Genomic DNA, 16,917 nt, shown 5'->3' with positions numbered 1-16,917 from the left:
AGCAACTGGATACGTTTTTCTCAGCAAAAATTGGGGTTCTTCACATGCTGAGTGAAAAGTTATTAGATAGCGATTCTCTCTTTAAATGCAATGAGAACCCACTTTTACAAAGATCGATTACTGTGTATGAAAATGGTCCAAAGTTCAAAAGCCGTTACATCTCAAAAAGCTAATGTTTTGCATTTAGTGAGATTGGAAGGGGGTGCTTTATGAGTTTCTTCTACCCAACCAAACGATCAATTCTATTGTATACTGCTCACATTCGAAGTAAAATCAGCAATTGATCAAAAATCACCAGCATTGGCTAATATCGAGATTGTTTTCCTCTAGGATAACGCTCGTCCCCGTGTGTCTACAGACACGTCAGAAATTGTTGAATCATAGCTGGGTTTTGCTACCTACCCTACCATAAGCCTACGCTTGAGGCCTGCTCATCGCCCAAAAACATGAGAAGTTCTCTGGGATAATAGGGGTAGGGATAAAAGAGGCGGCCGCAAGGCCTACTGCACTTCGACCTAAATAGATCGATTGTGCTCCTCTGTTATTTATAACTCACTGGCTAGTTTCAGGCTATTAACCAGCCTCCACAGCTTTGCCAGCGGTTCCTTGGTGTAGGATCTTGCTTGTGGTTTTTCTTGTCCTATTGCAAGAAACTGCACCTACAAAGACTTTCACAGAAACATAAAATGTGTTCTACGGTCTCTTCCTCTTCCTGGCACAGTTTTTCTTATGTCAGTACTCCTATCCGGTGCATGTCCTTTCTTAAGTGGCAGTACCCTGTCAGGAGTCCAACTAGAATCTTGGTTCGGTTGCGGTTGCCTTCCAGTAATTCTTTTGTAAGCTTTACGGATGGTCCTATGAATCTCTTCGCGTGCCTCATACTGTGGTATTGTTCCACAAGTGTTGGACTCATCAAGAATCCATTTTAAGATGTATCCTCTTTTGTGGCAGGCTGCTAGACCGCAGTAGGGTTCTGGGTACACAGAGTCCATATTGGCTCCCTTTTTGGCCAACATGTCAACGTTTTCGTTGCCTCTATGCCCCGAATGTCCAGGGACCCATGCCAGGGTCAGGTCATTAGTGTCGCTGACTTCCGTCAGGGCCTCCATGCATTTCCAAACACTCTGCCTTCGCCTCGGATGAGGCTAAGGCCCTGAGGGCAGCCTGGTTGTCAGAGAAAATGGCTTTCTTCGGGGAATGTATTCCTAGCCTTTTTATTTCTCTGGCACATTGTTCAATCGCTTTTTTCCAGAAATTAATTTGGTGACATTTGTTTGTGTTTAGTTCCAGGGTTATTCTTACACCAGCTGGAACGTTTGTCAAAAGAGGATTGAAGAAGAAGTCATTGAGCGAAAAAATTGATGTCTGTAAACATGAGAAAGTTTATTGGCTTGAAAGAATGGGCAATGTCGTTAATGAAAATTAAGATAAATGTGTGGTGATTGTGACCGTTAGTCTATGATGATTCGGAAATCGTGAGTTGCGGTCTGGTGTGACGTAGGTTTCAGAAAAACATTTTCTTTATCGTGCCAACGTTTCGATCTTTATTGAGATCATCTTCAGGGCCTGGGATTTACAAACATTGTTTAAATTCAACAAAAACATGTAGGATGTGGAAAAAGTTGAATTTATACAATGCAAAAAAATATTTTTTATATTCAATCAAAGTATTTCTACTCGCCCAAAGTGTACTTACTACACAAATACTTAGATTGAATCTAAAAAAATATTTTTTTGCATTGTATAAATTCACTTTTTTTCACATCGTACATGTATTTGTTAAATTTAAACAATGTTTGTGAATCCCAGGCCCTGAAGATGATCTCAATAAAGATCGAAACGTTGGCACGATAAAGTAAATGTTTTTCTGAAACCTACATCACACCAGACCACATCTTACGATTTCCGAATAATTACGAAAAATAGAGAGCCGAGGATATCACATTGACATACATTTGATGAAACTAAAAAACGGATGGAGAAAATATCACGAACTTGTAATTTGATAACGTTCCGTCAAATAGCTTCTGAGCCATGAAAACCATATAAACTAAGCTTATGAATTCATAAAAAATGGTTCACCTTATCAAAGACAATAAAGAGTCAATCTGCTCCTCCAGCTCAAAGGACCGAGAAATAAGGCAAATAAGTGAATTTATAGTAGGAAAACGGATAATTTATAGAAATAATAAAACTGGGGTGAGTATATAGATTCACTTTTTGTAAAAAAAGGATTCACAGATCGTATAGCTTTGAGTAGGAACCATACTTTACAAAAAGTAAAAAGGACAATTTATGTACCAATAGACCCTGGATAACCCTTAAGGGCTTGACTAGGAAATGAAGAAAATTCGAAAATACGAAAACTTTTGTCAATAGATAGATTTGACAATCTGGTCGCTTCTACTACAGCCGTCCTACGGACTGAATCATAGGAAAATAATCAACTTTCGAACTATCAAAAAAACAACGATTTGATCGGTTTATCTCAAAACGAATTCAATTAAAATCACAATGAGAACCAATTATTTTAGAAAATGTTCAATAATCGTATCAACAATGATATATTGAGCGTTTTAATTTATGACATCTCGCCATTACTCAGCACATTCATTTCAGAAGCAAGACTTGTTAGATTATTATTCAGAAATCGTGAGATGCGGTCTGGTGTGATGTAGGTTTCAGAAAAACATTTTCTTTATCGTGCCAACGTTTCGATCTTTTTTGAGATCATCTTCAGGGCCTGGGATTTACAAACACTGTTTACATTTAACAAAACATGCAGGATGTGGAAAAAAGTGAATTTATACAATGCAAATAAATATTTTTTTATATTCAATCAATTTTGTTAGATTAATGAACGAACGAAAAATTCTTTATTCAAATAGGTTCATATTAAATAGTGCATCCTGAGATGTTGTTAAAAGTGCGATTTATTTCATTGGCACATAGATTTTTTATTTAACAATGTTTCCAGTACCAAATAACTAATCAAAAGAACACCGAAATCGTGATATTTTTCTTTGGATGAATTGAAACTAAAATCTGTGAAAGCATTTATAAATAAACATAATTAAAGTAGAGATAAATTTGTGTAAACAACCACGATCTTAAAGGTTTATTGGTCCAAACACCGGGTAAAAAACCCTGATATTATTTTCCGATAGGAACAATTTAATATAATCAATGGGGTGATTACTAGAGATATTTTGCACTAATCCTGCAAATTATACGAATCACCTTATTCAATGACTAGACAAATTAATTATTTAATATTTTTGTTCTGTTCGTAAAAGTATAAACAAAGTTTACATAGAGCCTATATCTGCTGTTTATGGTCAATTCCAAGGAAATTTGTGATCTATGACTATTAAAAAGTTTCCGTCAACCTCAGACAAAATTTCATAAGTCAACCTTCATTTTTTTATTATGCCACCGGTTTAGGGTATTAAACCCCTTGGGTAGAATGCAGGTATTCAATCCCCTTTGAAATACTATCCACGGGGGCACAGGCGTTCCTCCGTAATTTTCCACTGTTAAACCGTGTAGAAAAAAAAGTTTTATTTGTATTTTTTTATACCGTCGGAGGTTGAAGGGCCTACAGCCATCTGATAAAATTTGACCTGCTACCACGTACAGGCCTTCGTTTGTCCATGTTTGTGTTGGCAGTTAGGAATCACATGTTTTTTGTTTATATAGAAAAAAAATCATAAAAACGCAGATAACTATCGTTGAAAAATAATCAAATAAATTTTCAGCTAAAAAGTTGATGGAGTAACATTGCTGTAAAGTGCTTTTTTACATTTACATATCATGTATTGTTATTTTTATTTTTTCATCAATTATAATATTTTTATTGTCAGCTTAAAACTAATATTACATTGTTTATTACTACCGTTTGTAAATTTAATGTTTGTACATGTTTTAAAACAGTAATTACAGATCTAGTTTTCTTTCTCTTTTCCTCTTCGGTTCTTTTTTAATTTCTTTATGTTTCTTGTTTATTTTTCCATCAGGAATCACATGTTTTTTGTTTGTATTTAAAAAAAATCATAAGAACACAGATAACTATCGTTGAAAAATAATCAAATAAATTTTCAGCTAAAAAGTAGATGGAGTAACATTGTTGTAAAGTACTTTTTTACATTTACATATTATGAATATGGGCTCTCTTTTCCTCTTTGGTTCTTTTTTAATTTCTTTATGTTTCTTACCTGACTTCATTACCTTTCAGCTGGTTTATTTGAACATAAAGCTTTAGTTAGGATGTAGTTATCAACCAGCACTTTTTAATTCTAGATCTACATCAGTGGTGGATCCAATGAACAAAACTTTTATAAGTTTGCCATGCGTTCAGCGGGTATAGTTTGCCTTCCTCAGGGAAATTTATATATATAATAATTCACTTTCAATTTCATTAAATTCACTAATTTCGTGGTCCGCTTGACCAATGAAAAATGGCAAAAGGAGGGAAAACTCATAAGGTGGGGTTGAGATGGGGAGTTGATGTCCGAGTGGATCGAGGTCACGATAGCTCAGGTGGTNCACACACATAATAAATTATATTAAAATAATGCAACAATTATTTATAAAAAAAACCTTTAGAACAATTAAAAAAACCTATTTATCAACTAAAAATGATAACGAGTTACAGATAAGAGATTATATATTATCTTAATAAATTTATTATAATTGTTATATAGTAATCCATATATGTTTAGCGGTCATAATTGACCATATTAATTATTCCAATTAAATATTATTTTTATCTAAGGTCTTGGTTGAGGTGAAAAAGTTAGTGTCACGAGGAGGATTCAATTCCACGAAAAATGGCAAAAAAAAGGAAAATTTGAAATGGTTGTAGGTTGAGATGGGGAGTTGTTGTCCGAGTGCATCGAAGTCACGATAACTCAAGTGGTTAGAGCAGTGGCATATTTAACTGAAGGTCCGGCCAAGACCTTAGATAAAAAGAATAATTAATTGAAGTTGACTTGGTACGGAAAAGGTCTTGTTATGGCTAGTCTATATAGACTCAAGATCTCTTAAATTTTTTTTTCATTTATTTTTTTCTCTCCATACATTAGCCCTGAAAAATGGGGCATATATACGCTGAAAGCTTGGCAAACTGGACCCTTGGACCCTGATCTATTGGGTTGTCCGGAAAATAATGCAGGATTTTAAGTTTTCATTAAAAAAAATCTATATAAAATATTCTGTTTACGTTTACAGGNTGGGAAATTATTTTGATTAAAGAACATTGCTTTAAAGTAACTAGTTTCTTTTTTTTTGTTTAATACCAAAATCCTGCATTATTTTCCGGACAACCCAATATATCTAGAAAGAAAGCATTTGGAAAAATAGCAATAAAAAGCAGATCATTTGAACAAATGAAACCAAGTCAGTTGAACAAGGATAACACATGTCACTTAGACAGGTAGGAAACCTACATTTAATATAGGTACTACATAATAATTTTAATCATAGTAGATTTGGGTAGAAATATCGTACGGGTTGTTAACTTGTTCCTTAGTTTCATTATGTTTTAATCCTTCTTTTCTTTACATTTTCTATTGAAACACCTGAAAATCACTGCACCATCTTCCATTTACACGAATTTTCATTAATTTACTTTTTCACTACAATTGTGTTCCCACCCTACTTTATATTTTATTATAAAAAATTATATTTTTGTCTAAGCAGGATGATGGTTCAAATAAGATGTTTTAAGAAAAAAAATTGCACAAAAAGCATGTGATACTAGAATATATCTATCAAAGCTGTCATTGTATAAAATAAAAAACTAATTTCACCATTGTTTTAATCAATCATCAATTGTCCAATTGGGTAGTTGGCTCTAGCAAGATTTACAAAACTCCCAAAATTATTAAAGAACATTAAATTCAACAAAGCTAAAAATAAAAATTTTACTTAAAAAAATTATATTTAACTAATCATACCAGTTAAAAAAAAAAAGCGATAACCTAACGGAATAGGCCAAATAGATATTAATTTAATGATGCAGTTAAAATAAAATATCTTTCTAGAAAAAAAGTGAAAGAAAACGACTTTTATAAAATAATTACCTGCAGCTAACAGTTAACTGTTTTTCATCATTTTTGTTTAAACAATAATTATGGGAGTTTATATTGCATCACTAAAAGATGAAAAAAAAGGTCAATTTTATAAAAGTTACTTTAAATAAATAGCAAAAATATGGACGAAATGGACAAGCGATGAGACGCACTTATTTTCATCCAGGAATTTCATTTGTCCAAACACTACGCAGTTGTTGAAAGAAGACATATTCAACAGCTTTCTAACCAACTCATTACTTTGACAAGCAAATTGTCAAAACGCTTTGTGCCAGTTTATTTTTATATTTTTATTGTCTAACGCAGTTTCAAGTCCTAATTTTCTTCCAGGCCCCTCGTCAAGCTTTTTAAAAGCAAAGTTGCAATATACACTATGAAAGCTGAACAAGGGGGACTGGAAGAAAATTATGACTTGAAACTGCGTTAGACAATAAAAATATAAAAATAAATTGGTTCTTTTGACTATATAATTTGTGAATGTTAAAACAAGGGCCTTTCTTTGTGGTCATTTCGCTGTTAAAAAAGAGATATGTTTACGTAAAGTTTTACTATAATGAACAAATCCATGCTTTAAGCAATGAATCAGTTGTTACATTTTTTCCTCGCAATTTTCTTCCATCTTGAAATTGAAACTTTTAGACTGTAAGGATCTAGATAGAAAAAACAATCTATCAGAGGAAGACATATTTTAATTCCATATCAAATATATAATATGCAATCCAGTTACAATTTTTTTAAAATAGTTTTGAATAGATAATAGGTATTTTATTTTTTATTATAATTTTTTTTTTACTTTTTGAAGTTCTTGTACTTACCAAACATACGACTAAAATGCTGTTTAAGGAATAAAGGCAAGTTCAAGAACGGTAAGAGTATATTGTCATGATTACATTTTTTTTTTTTTAATGCTATTTATATTTCCTTAATTATAACAAGATACAAATGTTTGGGTACAAAAGTTAAAACGTCTGATAGTCTAAAAAATACAATAATTCTCTTCTGAGTACCTGGTTAAGGAACAAACATCTGTTGAAAGTCAAAACGACTCATAAACCTATATGACACTAAAAAAAAGTACACAGTAATTGAAAGCCACATTGTCAATCTAAAAACTTTCTAGTTGGTAATGTCAAACATAGCAATTAATTTTGTTTAATTTGAAAATTAACAAAAATGGTAAATTTAATGGTGAGTTTTTGAAAATTTGAAATTATATTTTAAAAATTTGTTCTAATTCAAATTTTCTTTCTTTCATTTGATGTTACTGAAGTAGTATAATAAGTTATAAATAACAAATAAAAAATATTAAAAAAATCAAGAATATAACGAAACATTAAGAACCCAGGTATTCAGCAACTGAAGACAAAACGTTGCAAATACATGTTCCGATAACAACTAGTTCTATAAAAAATGGCATTTTTCAAATTTTTATTGTGTCATTTCTTTAGGAAGACATGATTATATTGTATTGTTTTGTCACATTTTCAACCCTTAAACACCTAATTATTCCAAAATTTCTAATCTTAAATGTAAGTAGCATCACTTTTGGAAATGCAGGATTTAACCTTATCTAATGTCATTGAATACCCTGGGTTATTATATTCCTGAAATATACTTGCGGCTTATTTAAGTTTCGGTTTACTTTTGAGTAACGTGCAGGAATTGATCCCACAGAAAGGCCATTTTCATTTGCAACAGCTACATTATACTCGGTTAATCAATCATCTAAATTTATATCATATGATACTAACCCTTAACATTAGTCATATTTAAAGTGCATAAAAACCGTAAATGAAATATTTAAATCATGTCATGAAATTCAACCTTTAAAAGGCTAGTTAAGAAGGAACTTTTAAAAGGATTTTTATTTATTTTAAATTAAACAAACTACAACGCAATAAACTTAATTAGAAGGTCTGATGTCCCAGGCATTTTATAATTTATATTACACATTTCTTTGGTTTGTAGCTGCAAATGGTCACTAATTAAACTGTACAATATTAAAATAAGTATCCTTTCTCGCATCCCTGTAAATAAATAATAGTTTGTATAAATCATTTATTTAGTACTTTTGACCTTTTCTTTCAAGTAGGTTTTAATATCGCCCTCGTCAAAACTATTTCTTTGGTCATCATCATAGTAACATGTTAAAACAAATAAAAAGTATACTTTTAGGTACTAATCCCTGTACTCATCTGAATTAATACTTTGAGCATTTGTGATATATATTAACAAAAAAGTCTAACCTTGTAATTGATCAAGAATTTTAATAGAACAATCTTGCATCTAGACCATTTATTGGTCTAAAATTGACATTCATTTTATTTACTAAGCTTTCTACAGTTTATACGCACTATAAAAAATTTTCACTGTGAAAAATTATTAGTTTAGTCTTAATTTGGAACCAATTTATAATACATTATTATGCACTTTAAATATTTTACAATAATATTATCAAAGTGATTATATATAACGAATAAGTTTAATAATTATAACTAATTACTAATTAACTAACTTTCATATTATAATTAAAGTAATACGAAGAAACCAGATTTGGCAGATTATTTTTTTGTCTCAGCATTTGCTCAGGTTTAGTCACATTTAAGATTTAAGTTCCGTCGTCATTAACACTTTTCTAGGCCTTCCTGCTAATTCCACTCAGTGCTTTATTAAAAATCTAAAAGTAAATTTCAGTGCTGAAATCTATTATTAAACTTATAAAAATAGCAAATGTACAATTAATTAAAGCTCCAACATATTTACAAAGCCATTTTTTTTAAATAACAATTAATTATTTACAACAACATTAGTAAAAATAAAATAATAACATTGAGGTAACATAGGGTAAAAATATAATAAACCCTTCTTTCAATATCCAATCCTTGCCGTTTTTACCCTGGGAACTTTCCTTCATATCCAAAATAGTGTAAAAAAATCTCAGTCTGATCACTAGCCATATAAGTTTTGGTGCTAAAATCTCCCGAGGGGAGAACGTAAGATTGTGCTAGTGCGAAGAAGTGTCGCTACAAACAGATTGACAGCTGCGGGATGATTTGCGGGCACAGTGCTCAAGATACGCAGCTGGGACCCATCCCTCTCGTCTCGACCCCTCACTCACACCTGGAAATCCATAAAAATAAATGTATACATGTACGTATAAATTTTGTACAAGTTTAAATTGATAAAAGATCATTTAATTTTTATTAAATAAATTATTTTACTCTTGAACCTATACATTTTTGTTTTTTAATGGCCTTATTCTTTTACATATTAGCCAGATTCCATGTATTTTCAGTTTTTTTTCTGGGGAAAGGAGAGCGTGAAAGAATTTGAAATCCAGGATGGTGGGAATCAAACCTACTGCAGGGTCTACAAGCCAAGAGTTTTTACACTAACCACTTGGCTACCGCGTTTCCCTAAACTATAAATTACATCTGCTTAAAGTCTGTAAGGACCTGAGACCCATTTTTTCTAATATCCAGCTATGATTCAATAAATGTTTTTAATGGCCAAAGCCCATGTAGTGACTCTTAATTAATCAACCTAAAATATGATGCACTTTTATGTTTTTGAAGTCAAATGGAAAAAAAGAGCTCATAAATTGAAAGAATAGTGATATTCTAGTATCTTTTGGCACACAAATTTTGCTCAAAAATACTTTAAATACACAATTGTAGCATGATTGTCTCTAAATAAACTGTAAAGTAATGTGGTAAAAATTACACCATATAGGCATTTGACACAAAAGAGCTCAAAACTAAATATTTATTGTTTATTATACTTTATTATAAAATGTAGTTATATAATACACTTTAATACATGGTCATAACGGGTAAAGGTGATGTGGCAAGTTCATGAGTTGGAAATGTGTACAGAAGGCTTGGCCAGTAGGGTTAGGATAGATCAAGAGCTTGGTGTGGAACTTTTAGAAGTGAGAACAGATAAGTTCTTTGGCTAAAGGGATATTGAGGTGGATATTAAGCTTTGCTGAGTTGTCTGATTGGAAAGATTGACTGCTCTGGATATTTGATGGCTTGACAGAAAGCCACAGTTCCACTCCATAGTGGTCACAGTAATGTCTTGTATAGGGGACCGCGGTACCTGAGTGGTTCAGTCAGATTCTCGGCTAGTAGATCCCACGGTCGTGGGTTTGATCCCCACCGTCGTTTCTGGACTTTTTTCTGATGCCTAAGGGGACCGGTGGCCGCAATTGAAAGAAATTGACACAGCACTCATCAATGGAAGGGGTGGTATGAGATCTTAGTGACCCTGAATTTGGTCTCAGCTCACTTCAAACGAGTTTCTTTGATGGAAGAAAATTCACATTCGTGTTGTGAGCCCCCAAAAATGGAGCCAGGGATAAAGTACAAAAGTACAATAAGCTGAACAGCTGCAGTGCTCAGGGGGGAACTCTTCCAGGTCCCCTGGTATCCATTGTTCAAAAAAAGTCTTATATAATGTTAGCTGAGTTTTGATGGTTAAATCAGATTTCAGTCCTATAAATCTTAGTAGTTGTCATCACTTGGATGTCTTGGTGCACACTATCAAAAGCTTGGGCCACAGGAAAGCACCCAAGAAATAATTTGTTTTCTAGATCGGAGGAAATATAATGTTCTAAATTCACTAGTTTTATGGTCTGCCTGACCAATTAATATCTTTCAATTAATTAAGGTTTTTAGTTGAGATAAAAAAGTCAGTGTCACGAGCGGGATTTGAACCCACGATCTTCGGCTAGATACGTCGCTGCTCTACTACTTGAGCTATCGTGACCTCAATCCATTCAGTTCAAATCCCGCTCGTGTCACTGACTTTTTTATCTCAACTAAAAACCTTAATTAATTGTAGCTTGCTGTTTGTATTTTGTATGCAATTCTTGTTTCCAATCCTCCTGACCTATCTTCTCTGTTTTGTTCTGTCTTTGGCAGTAAGTTTCAAGAAAAAATCTCACAAATTGAATGTATTCTGCTTAAACATTAGATATATGTATATGAGAAAAAAGTTTATTACACAGTTATAAATTTTTTATTTTCCATTTTGTGAGTGGATATTAGCAACTAGAAAGAATCCAAATATTCCATACTCTTGCTGTCGCGGCAGTTTTGGGAGTTGAGCCGTCTGCCAGTCAGGCACTCCCTGATGACGTCAGCTTTTGACTGGAAGTAAACGTAGTTCGGAAATAAAACCCTCTTTTCGGCGAGTTTAACATGAAACGCTTTTTTATTGTTAGGAATCTTTTCCACCAGTCTTTCCAGGCTTGCACACCTAACTGTCGGATAGGCAGTAGAGGTCATGCTCATCCCCATTCGTTCTACACTTGTGGTCGGCCCCAACTTGATATTTCTGAAAATGGCTTCATTGCTCTTTTCAACATCCCTGACCAAAGTGACAATATTGTCATCTGAAATTACACGGTGTGTACGAGACAAAGGACGATTATGTTCTTTTGATGTATGTTTCAGCACCGGGTGTATTCTGGTATTCATCCTGAAGTAGCTCAATCTGCTATCCATTTTGCTTAAGATAAAATAAAATAAACTAATTTGTGAAATAACACTTTGAATATGTTGCCTTAGTTACCCTTTTTAAAACCTCAATTCATGGTAATTACAAATGTACATTAATAAAGTTATGTTTGCTAAGTATTTTTAAAGTTTCAACAATAAATACAAAAACATCATTAATTTCTCATTATTTGTTTATAAACTGATGAGTATTGACAATTGCCTATTCTATTTTTTTAAAAATCCTTGATAGTTTTTAAAATGCTTACCGTAAAGTCTGACATACCACCAGCCAGCCAGACCAACTTTAAGTAAAGTTACCAAATCACCTTCGTGCACGCTGAGTTCACTGTGACCTACTGCATTGTAATCAGCAAGCACCCTGTATCTTGATCCCTTTAGAAGAATTAAAAAAAAAAAAAAAATCAATAATTTAATAATATTGAAATGGAAAAAACTTACTTGACTGTAAGGTATTATAATGGTCTGATCTTGGTTAACTTGGTTTGGAAAAGTTTCCTCATCATCAGGATTCGAACAGTCAGAATACGATGCGATGTCATCATCAGATGGTGCAGCCTTTGGTTTGACATCATCACAGCTCAAGCCCCTTACCGAATCTCTTACATGATAATGATCCAAAGACATAGATCGGCTGTTGTAGGATAATATAGGGATTAATGATTATATATTTTGGAATAATTATTTTTAAAAAAATTTACTTTTGCTTGCTTGTTGTGTGTTGTTTCAATTTGAGTTGTGTTAGCTGCTGAAGAAGCAATGTTTTGATCTGCTCGACCCATGCAGCCTTCTGTTCTTGGTTTGCTGCTTTTATTCTATGCACTTCGCTTCTACCTGTTAGCCAAATCTCAAATGTCCGACCATCACCTTTCACAGTTTCAGTCAAACCAACGTCACTCATCTTAAAACGAACATCTATACACTCAGCACTTCTTGTAATTTAAAAATATTAAAATTAAATTACCATGATGAGTTTTTTAAAGAGGTATGTCTCTTTATTGTGCGAGTCAGTCTTTTTACAGAACATCAGTGCTTTCTGATAAAGGAATAGATGACTTTGCATTGGTTTCAGTCTGAGCTCTCCCCATCTGTCCTTTTTATTTTCAGTCCAAACCGAAAATCCTCCTTGCATTAAAAGGTCACCAAGATCTCCAAGATCTCCCTTAAATAAAAAGAAAATGATAAAACAAATGTTTTACGCATAATTTTAATAATTTTTAAACTCACCCAAAAGTTTGTAACAGCAAGCTGATGCATACTATCGTTAACACATTTTAAAACGACCAACATACATTCAAGCGCTTCTTGAAGTTCATTGCACCATTTTTTACCTTCACTATAACTGAGCAATTCCTTGGGAGAATAATTAACTAGTTAAAATATACATTGAATCTTGAATATAACAACAATTACCTTGAGCAAAAGCTGATACTTTGTTATTCTTTGAACAGGTTTGAGTAGGTAAGCAGCGAGAGGAAGTTTATGGCCCAATTTAGTCTGACAGGCCTTAAGGAAGACGTGATCCCCTATGCTTTCCCTGAATCTCTCAGACCTTGCTATATTCTGACAGTATGTACTGTATAATTTATGCAATGCATCTCTCTGCAAAACAGATCAGTTAGTGATGTTTTTTTTATGGTTTATAACTCTGTATATTTACCCGGTGAGTAAAGCAAAGCGCTACAAGTTCAGTCGTTGAAATGCAATTTTCAAGATCTTGGAGGAATATGTCATTGTGAAATGTATATATCTCCTCAAAATTGCCAAACATTACTTCAACTTTTCCATCCAATTCTGGAGCAAATTCTGCCGCTTCTTTAGACAGTAGAGGTACTTTGTAACCCTAAAGTGTAAACGTTTTAGTCTTACGATTACAATTTGTAGTCGTTAAACTAAAAAATGCTGACCTGTATGATTGAACCTAATTCATTGACATAAATCCTTTCTGTTTCAAGTAATTCACTTAATATGTGACCTCGTTTCACCTCCTGATCTTTTTCTAGAGTGGAATCTTTAATTTCACAGTTTTTAGTTTCCTAAAAAATACAAAATCAAACATAAAATTAAATGTTGTGAGCAATTTGGACTAGAATAAATGAGGAAAATGTATAAAATATGAATGAAATTAGGTTTTACCCTTGAACTTAAAAATTTCATTAACCCAAAATATGAGGGACAAACTTATTTTATGGTACAATTAATTAAGGTTTTTAGTTGAGATAAAAAAGACAATGGCACGAGCGGGATTCGAACCCACGATCTTCGGCTTGATGCTATCGTGACCTCGATCCCCTTGGACACCAACTTCCCATCTAACCGCACCTTTTGAATTTTCCCTCCTTTTTGCCATTTTTCAGTGGCGTATCAAGCCGAAGATCGTGGGTTCGAATCCCGCTCGTGCCATTGACTTTTTTATCTCAACTAAAAACCTTAATTAATTGTAATATATTAATTGTTCAAGCGGACCACGAAATTAGTGAATACGACTTATTTTATGGCTTGACTGTCCGATGGTCAGACATAAACAAGTTTTAAAGCCAAAAAATTCATTATTATTTTAAGTTTAACCCAGAAGCAATTTTACTAATTGAAATGAATGAATGAATTATTTGTTGAATTATGAAAGAACCTGTTTACACCTTTTTGTATTTAATAATTATTACTGAACAACAGCTTAGAAAATATAAAACTTACACCGTCTGTACAATCTTTAGCAAGTGCTTCATCCACTGCAATCATTACTGTCGCGAGAGTGTAAGGTACGATTGCTGCCATTCGATTCTTTTTATTAAAAACTGAATTTTCAGAAACATCTGCCTGGCTCTGAGAGGTCGAGGGCTCTGAAATATTGAGGCAATTTTCTATCTCTTTGATTCTCCTAAGTACAATGTTGGATTCTTGTTTCCCTGCGGGATGTTGATCGACATGGTTATTTGACTTGGCACCAGTGAGTGAATTTTGTGATGACAAGCTTGAAATGGAATTCACCGATAATGATTTGAGGCAAGGCTGGTCTGAAGATTTTATTGTCATCTGAATTTTGTTTTCTTTGATAACATTACTAAGAGATTCTCTAAATGATTTAAACATTGGAAGATCGTAATCACTAGATGGTTGACATTCGTTTGATTTTACCTTTTCTTGAGTTTTCTTTATAACACTGTTAACTACAGGAGAATATTCGTGAAATGTTTGAGAAACACATTTTTTCCTGTTCAAACTGTTAGATTTGTACATTCTTTTTGCACATACTGAAGAATCACTTGAAAACGATCTCATTAAAGTTAACTTTTTTACAGTGGAATTTTGCATTGCTTGTTCGCCAGTTTTGGCTGAAGGTGGTTGCTTTAGAGGGTGCAAAGTGTAAGGCAGGGTTTTATTAGTCATAGGATTGATGGCTAACAAGCTGTTGTCCTTTTCTTCATTAGTTGGTTGTTTAATTTCACTCTGATGATTCAAACTATCTATGTTTGCAACTTTGTTTTGTAAATATCTTAAAACAGGGACATTTTTCAATTTACATTCATCTATTAGTAAAGTTTCAACTTCTGTCTTATTACTTTTTAAACTATCGAGTTTATTTATGTCCGGTGGTTTAAGGGGTAATGGAGGTGCACTGATTTTAACATTTATATTTGCAATTTTATTCTCCACTTGGTCAATTTTTTGCGACAGATTTTCCACTTCTGAAATGTTTTTATTGTCACTTTCTTTTAAACATACACCATTTATAGACTTGGAACGCTTTGGCGCAATAGGCGGTTTGACTTTTTTCACATGGTGCTCGCATTTGAAAGAAACAATCTTCTTTTCCAATTGATCAATGCGGTTTCTCAGATCGAAATTGTCTATTTCCAAACTGCTGATTCGATCTAACATTGCGTTGACATTTTCCCAAAGTTTTGCGCTGTCCGATTCAATCATTTTCACGAAATCTTAAAAAGTCACCTTGAATACGTACACTCGAAACAACACATCACCGACAATTAGGTTTTACACTGACTAAAATTCAACACTTTATCTCAAAAGATAAGAAGCACACAGTAAAGAGCTTTCTGATTATCACATCTTTAAATATTTACTGCAAGATTTAAACAGTGAAATTCACTGTGCTGAAATTCTTTTGATAACGCTTTCGCTTAACAATAACTTGTTTTGTTTGAGTCACAAAAGAATGTTGGAAAATAAACTTTAGAATGATATTCATCTCACATTTCTCATCCTTGATTCATACAATATTTAATTAAATCAATTAAAATCTTTTATTGTGCAATAACAACAAGAAGTACCTTAATAAAATGATATAGTTCTACAAATATTATTCTGTCATATTCTTTATTATATAAGCCTACTCACATACTAACTAATCCAGGGGGGGGGGATTCAGGTAGGCAGAGTTCTGGGGATACCTATATTGATGCTATGGTGCCCAAATTCAGATCTGATTAAAATTTCAAATTAAAATACCTGGTAGAGCAGACGGGGAGAGATCATTAATGCCGAACATATCTGGTTTTTGGATTGTTCCAAAACCAAGTATGAGTCAGGAGCTGGTATTTATGGAAATGAACCAAGGAGTAGAATTCTTATAAGCAAGCCTTAGGCAATAACACGGTGCCCAGGAAAAAGCTAGGTTATCGTTTTTTTTCTCTTTTTTCTTTTCGGTTTATGCTGGCATATTACCCATGAAGTTTTCTATTTTGATTTTACTGTCGAGCGGGATCATGGGCATGTAACATAACAATAGCCATTCGGACAGCCAGGCGGCATTGAGGAAGGTGACCACATCAGTGGTACCAGAGTTGTTTGTGATTGCAGTAGAGTTAGGCATTGGGGAAAATAAGGAAATTACCCTTGTCTGTGTACCAATAGAGCTGTATACCAATTTTTTAAAGAATAAAAAGAAAAAAATTTCAATTGTAATTTAGTTTTAAAAGGGTATTATTTTTATAAAGAAAAATAAAAGAAATAATATTTCATTTTAAAAGTTGTGTTAATATTTTAATTGTATTTTCTAATTTGGCGGTCAAAATTTTAATAATAATAATAATTTCTTTACCTTTCTTTATGAAACTATAAAACGAGAATCAAATTCCATTTTAAAATTAAGGTTTGTAGATTTGAGATAGGTTTGTTATAGGATAAAAGGATTCTTTAAATTAAAAATAATAATTAATAAAATATATTGTCATTTTATGTGAAAATAAATTGTAATTAAAGATTCAAATTTAACAAACATTTGGTGTCGTATTTACTTTGGTTTAAATGAAATATAAAAGGTGCCTGATCGATAAATGAAATAA

At 32.8% G+C, this 16,917-nt stretch overlaps 1 protein-coding gene across 8 annotated transcripts in view; it reads right to left on the bottom strand.

Moving 5' to 3' along the window:
- Window positions 1–6,948: 6,948 nt before the first annotated feature.
- Window positions 6,949–16,917, bottom strand: part of LOC106662202 (guanine nucleotide exchange factor DBS-like) — a 58,605-nt gene continuing 48,636 nt past the window's right edge. For 7 of the 8 annotated variants that reach the window (XM_014386085.2, XM_014386086.2, XM_014386083.2 and 4 more), the window contains exons 11-19: window positions 13,522–13,650; window positions 13,275–13,457; window positions 13,028–13,216; window positions 12,842–12,967; window positions 12,579–12,776; window positions 12,316–12,515; window positions 12,056–12,248; window positions 11,863–11,989; window positions 6,949–9,212 (exon numbers count right to left, since the gene is read on the bottom strand). In XM_014386085.2, coding sequence (XP_014241571.1) covers window positions 9,097–9,212; window positions 11,863–11,989; window positions 12,056–12,248; window positions 12,316–12,515; window positions 12,579–12,776; window positions 12,842–12,967; window positions 13,028–13,216; window positions 13,275–13,457; window positions 13,522–13,650 — 1,461 coding nt within the window. In that variant the 3' untranslated portion in view covers window positions 6,949–9,096. Of the gene's footprint in view, window positions 9,213–11,862; window positions 11,990–12,055; window positions 12,249–12,315; window positions 12,516–12,578; window positions 12,777–12,841; window positions 12,968–13,027; window positions 13,217–13,274; window positions 13,458–13,521; window positions 13,651–14,308; window positions 15,626–16,917 lie in introns of those variants that run through there. The other variant, XM_014386088.1, reaches the window with a different exon arrangement.

Source organism: Cimex lectularius, unplaced genomic scaffold (assembly GCF_000648675.2).
Source record: "Cimex lectularius strain Harlan isolate CLEC.00 unplaced genomic scaffold, Clec_2.1 scaffold19, whole genome shotgun sequence".
Taxonomy (NCBI): Eukaryota; Metazoa; Arthropoda; class Insecta; order Hemiptera; family Cimicidae; genus Cimex; species Cimex lectularius.
The sequence above is the reverse complement of the archived record's forward strand: the minus strand, read 5'-3'. Positions and strand labels throughout refer to the sequence as shown.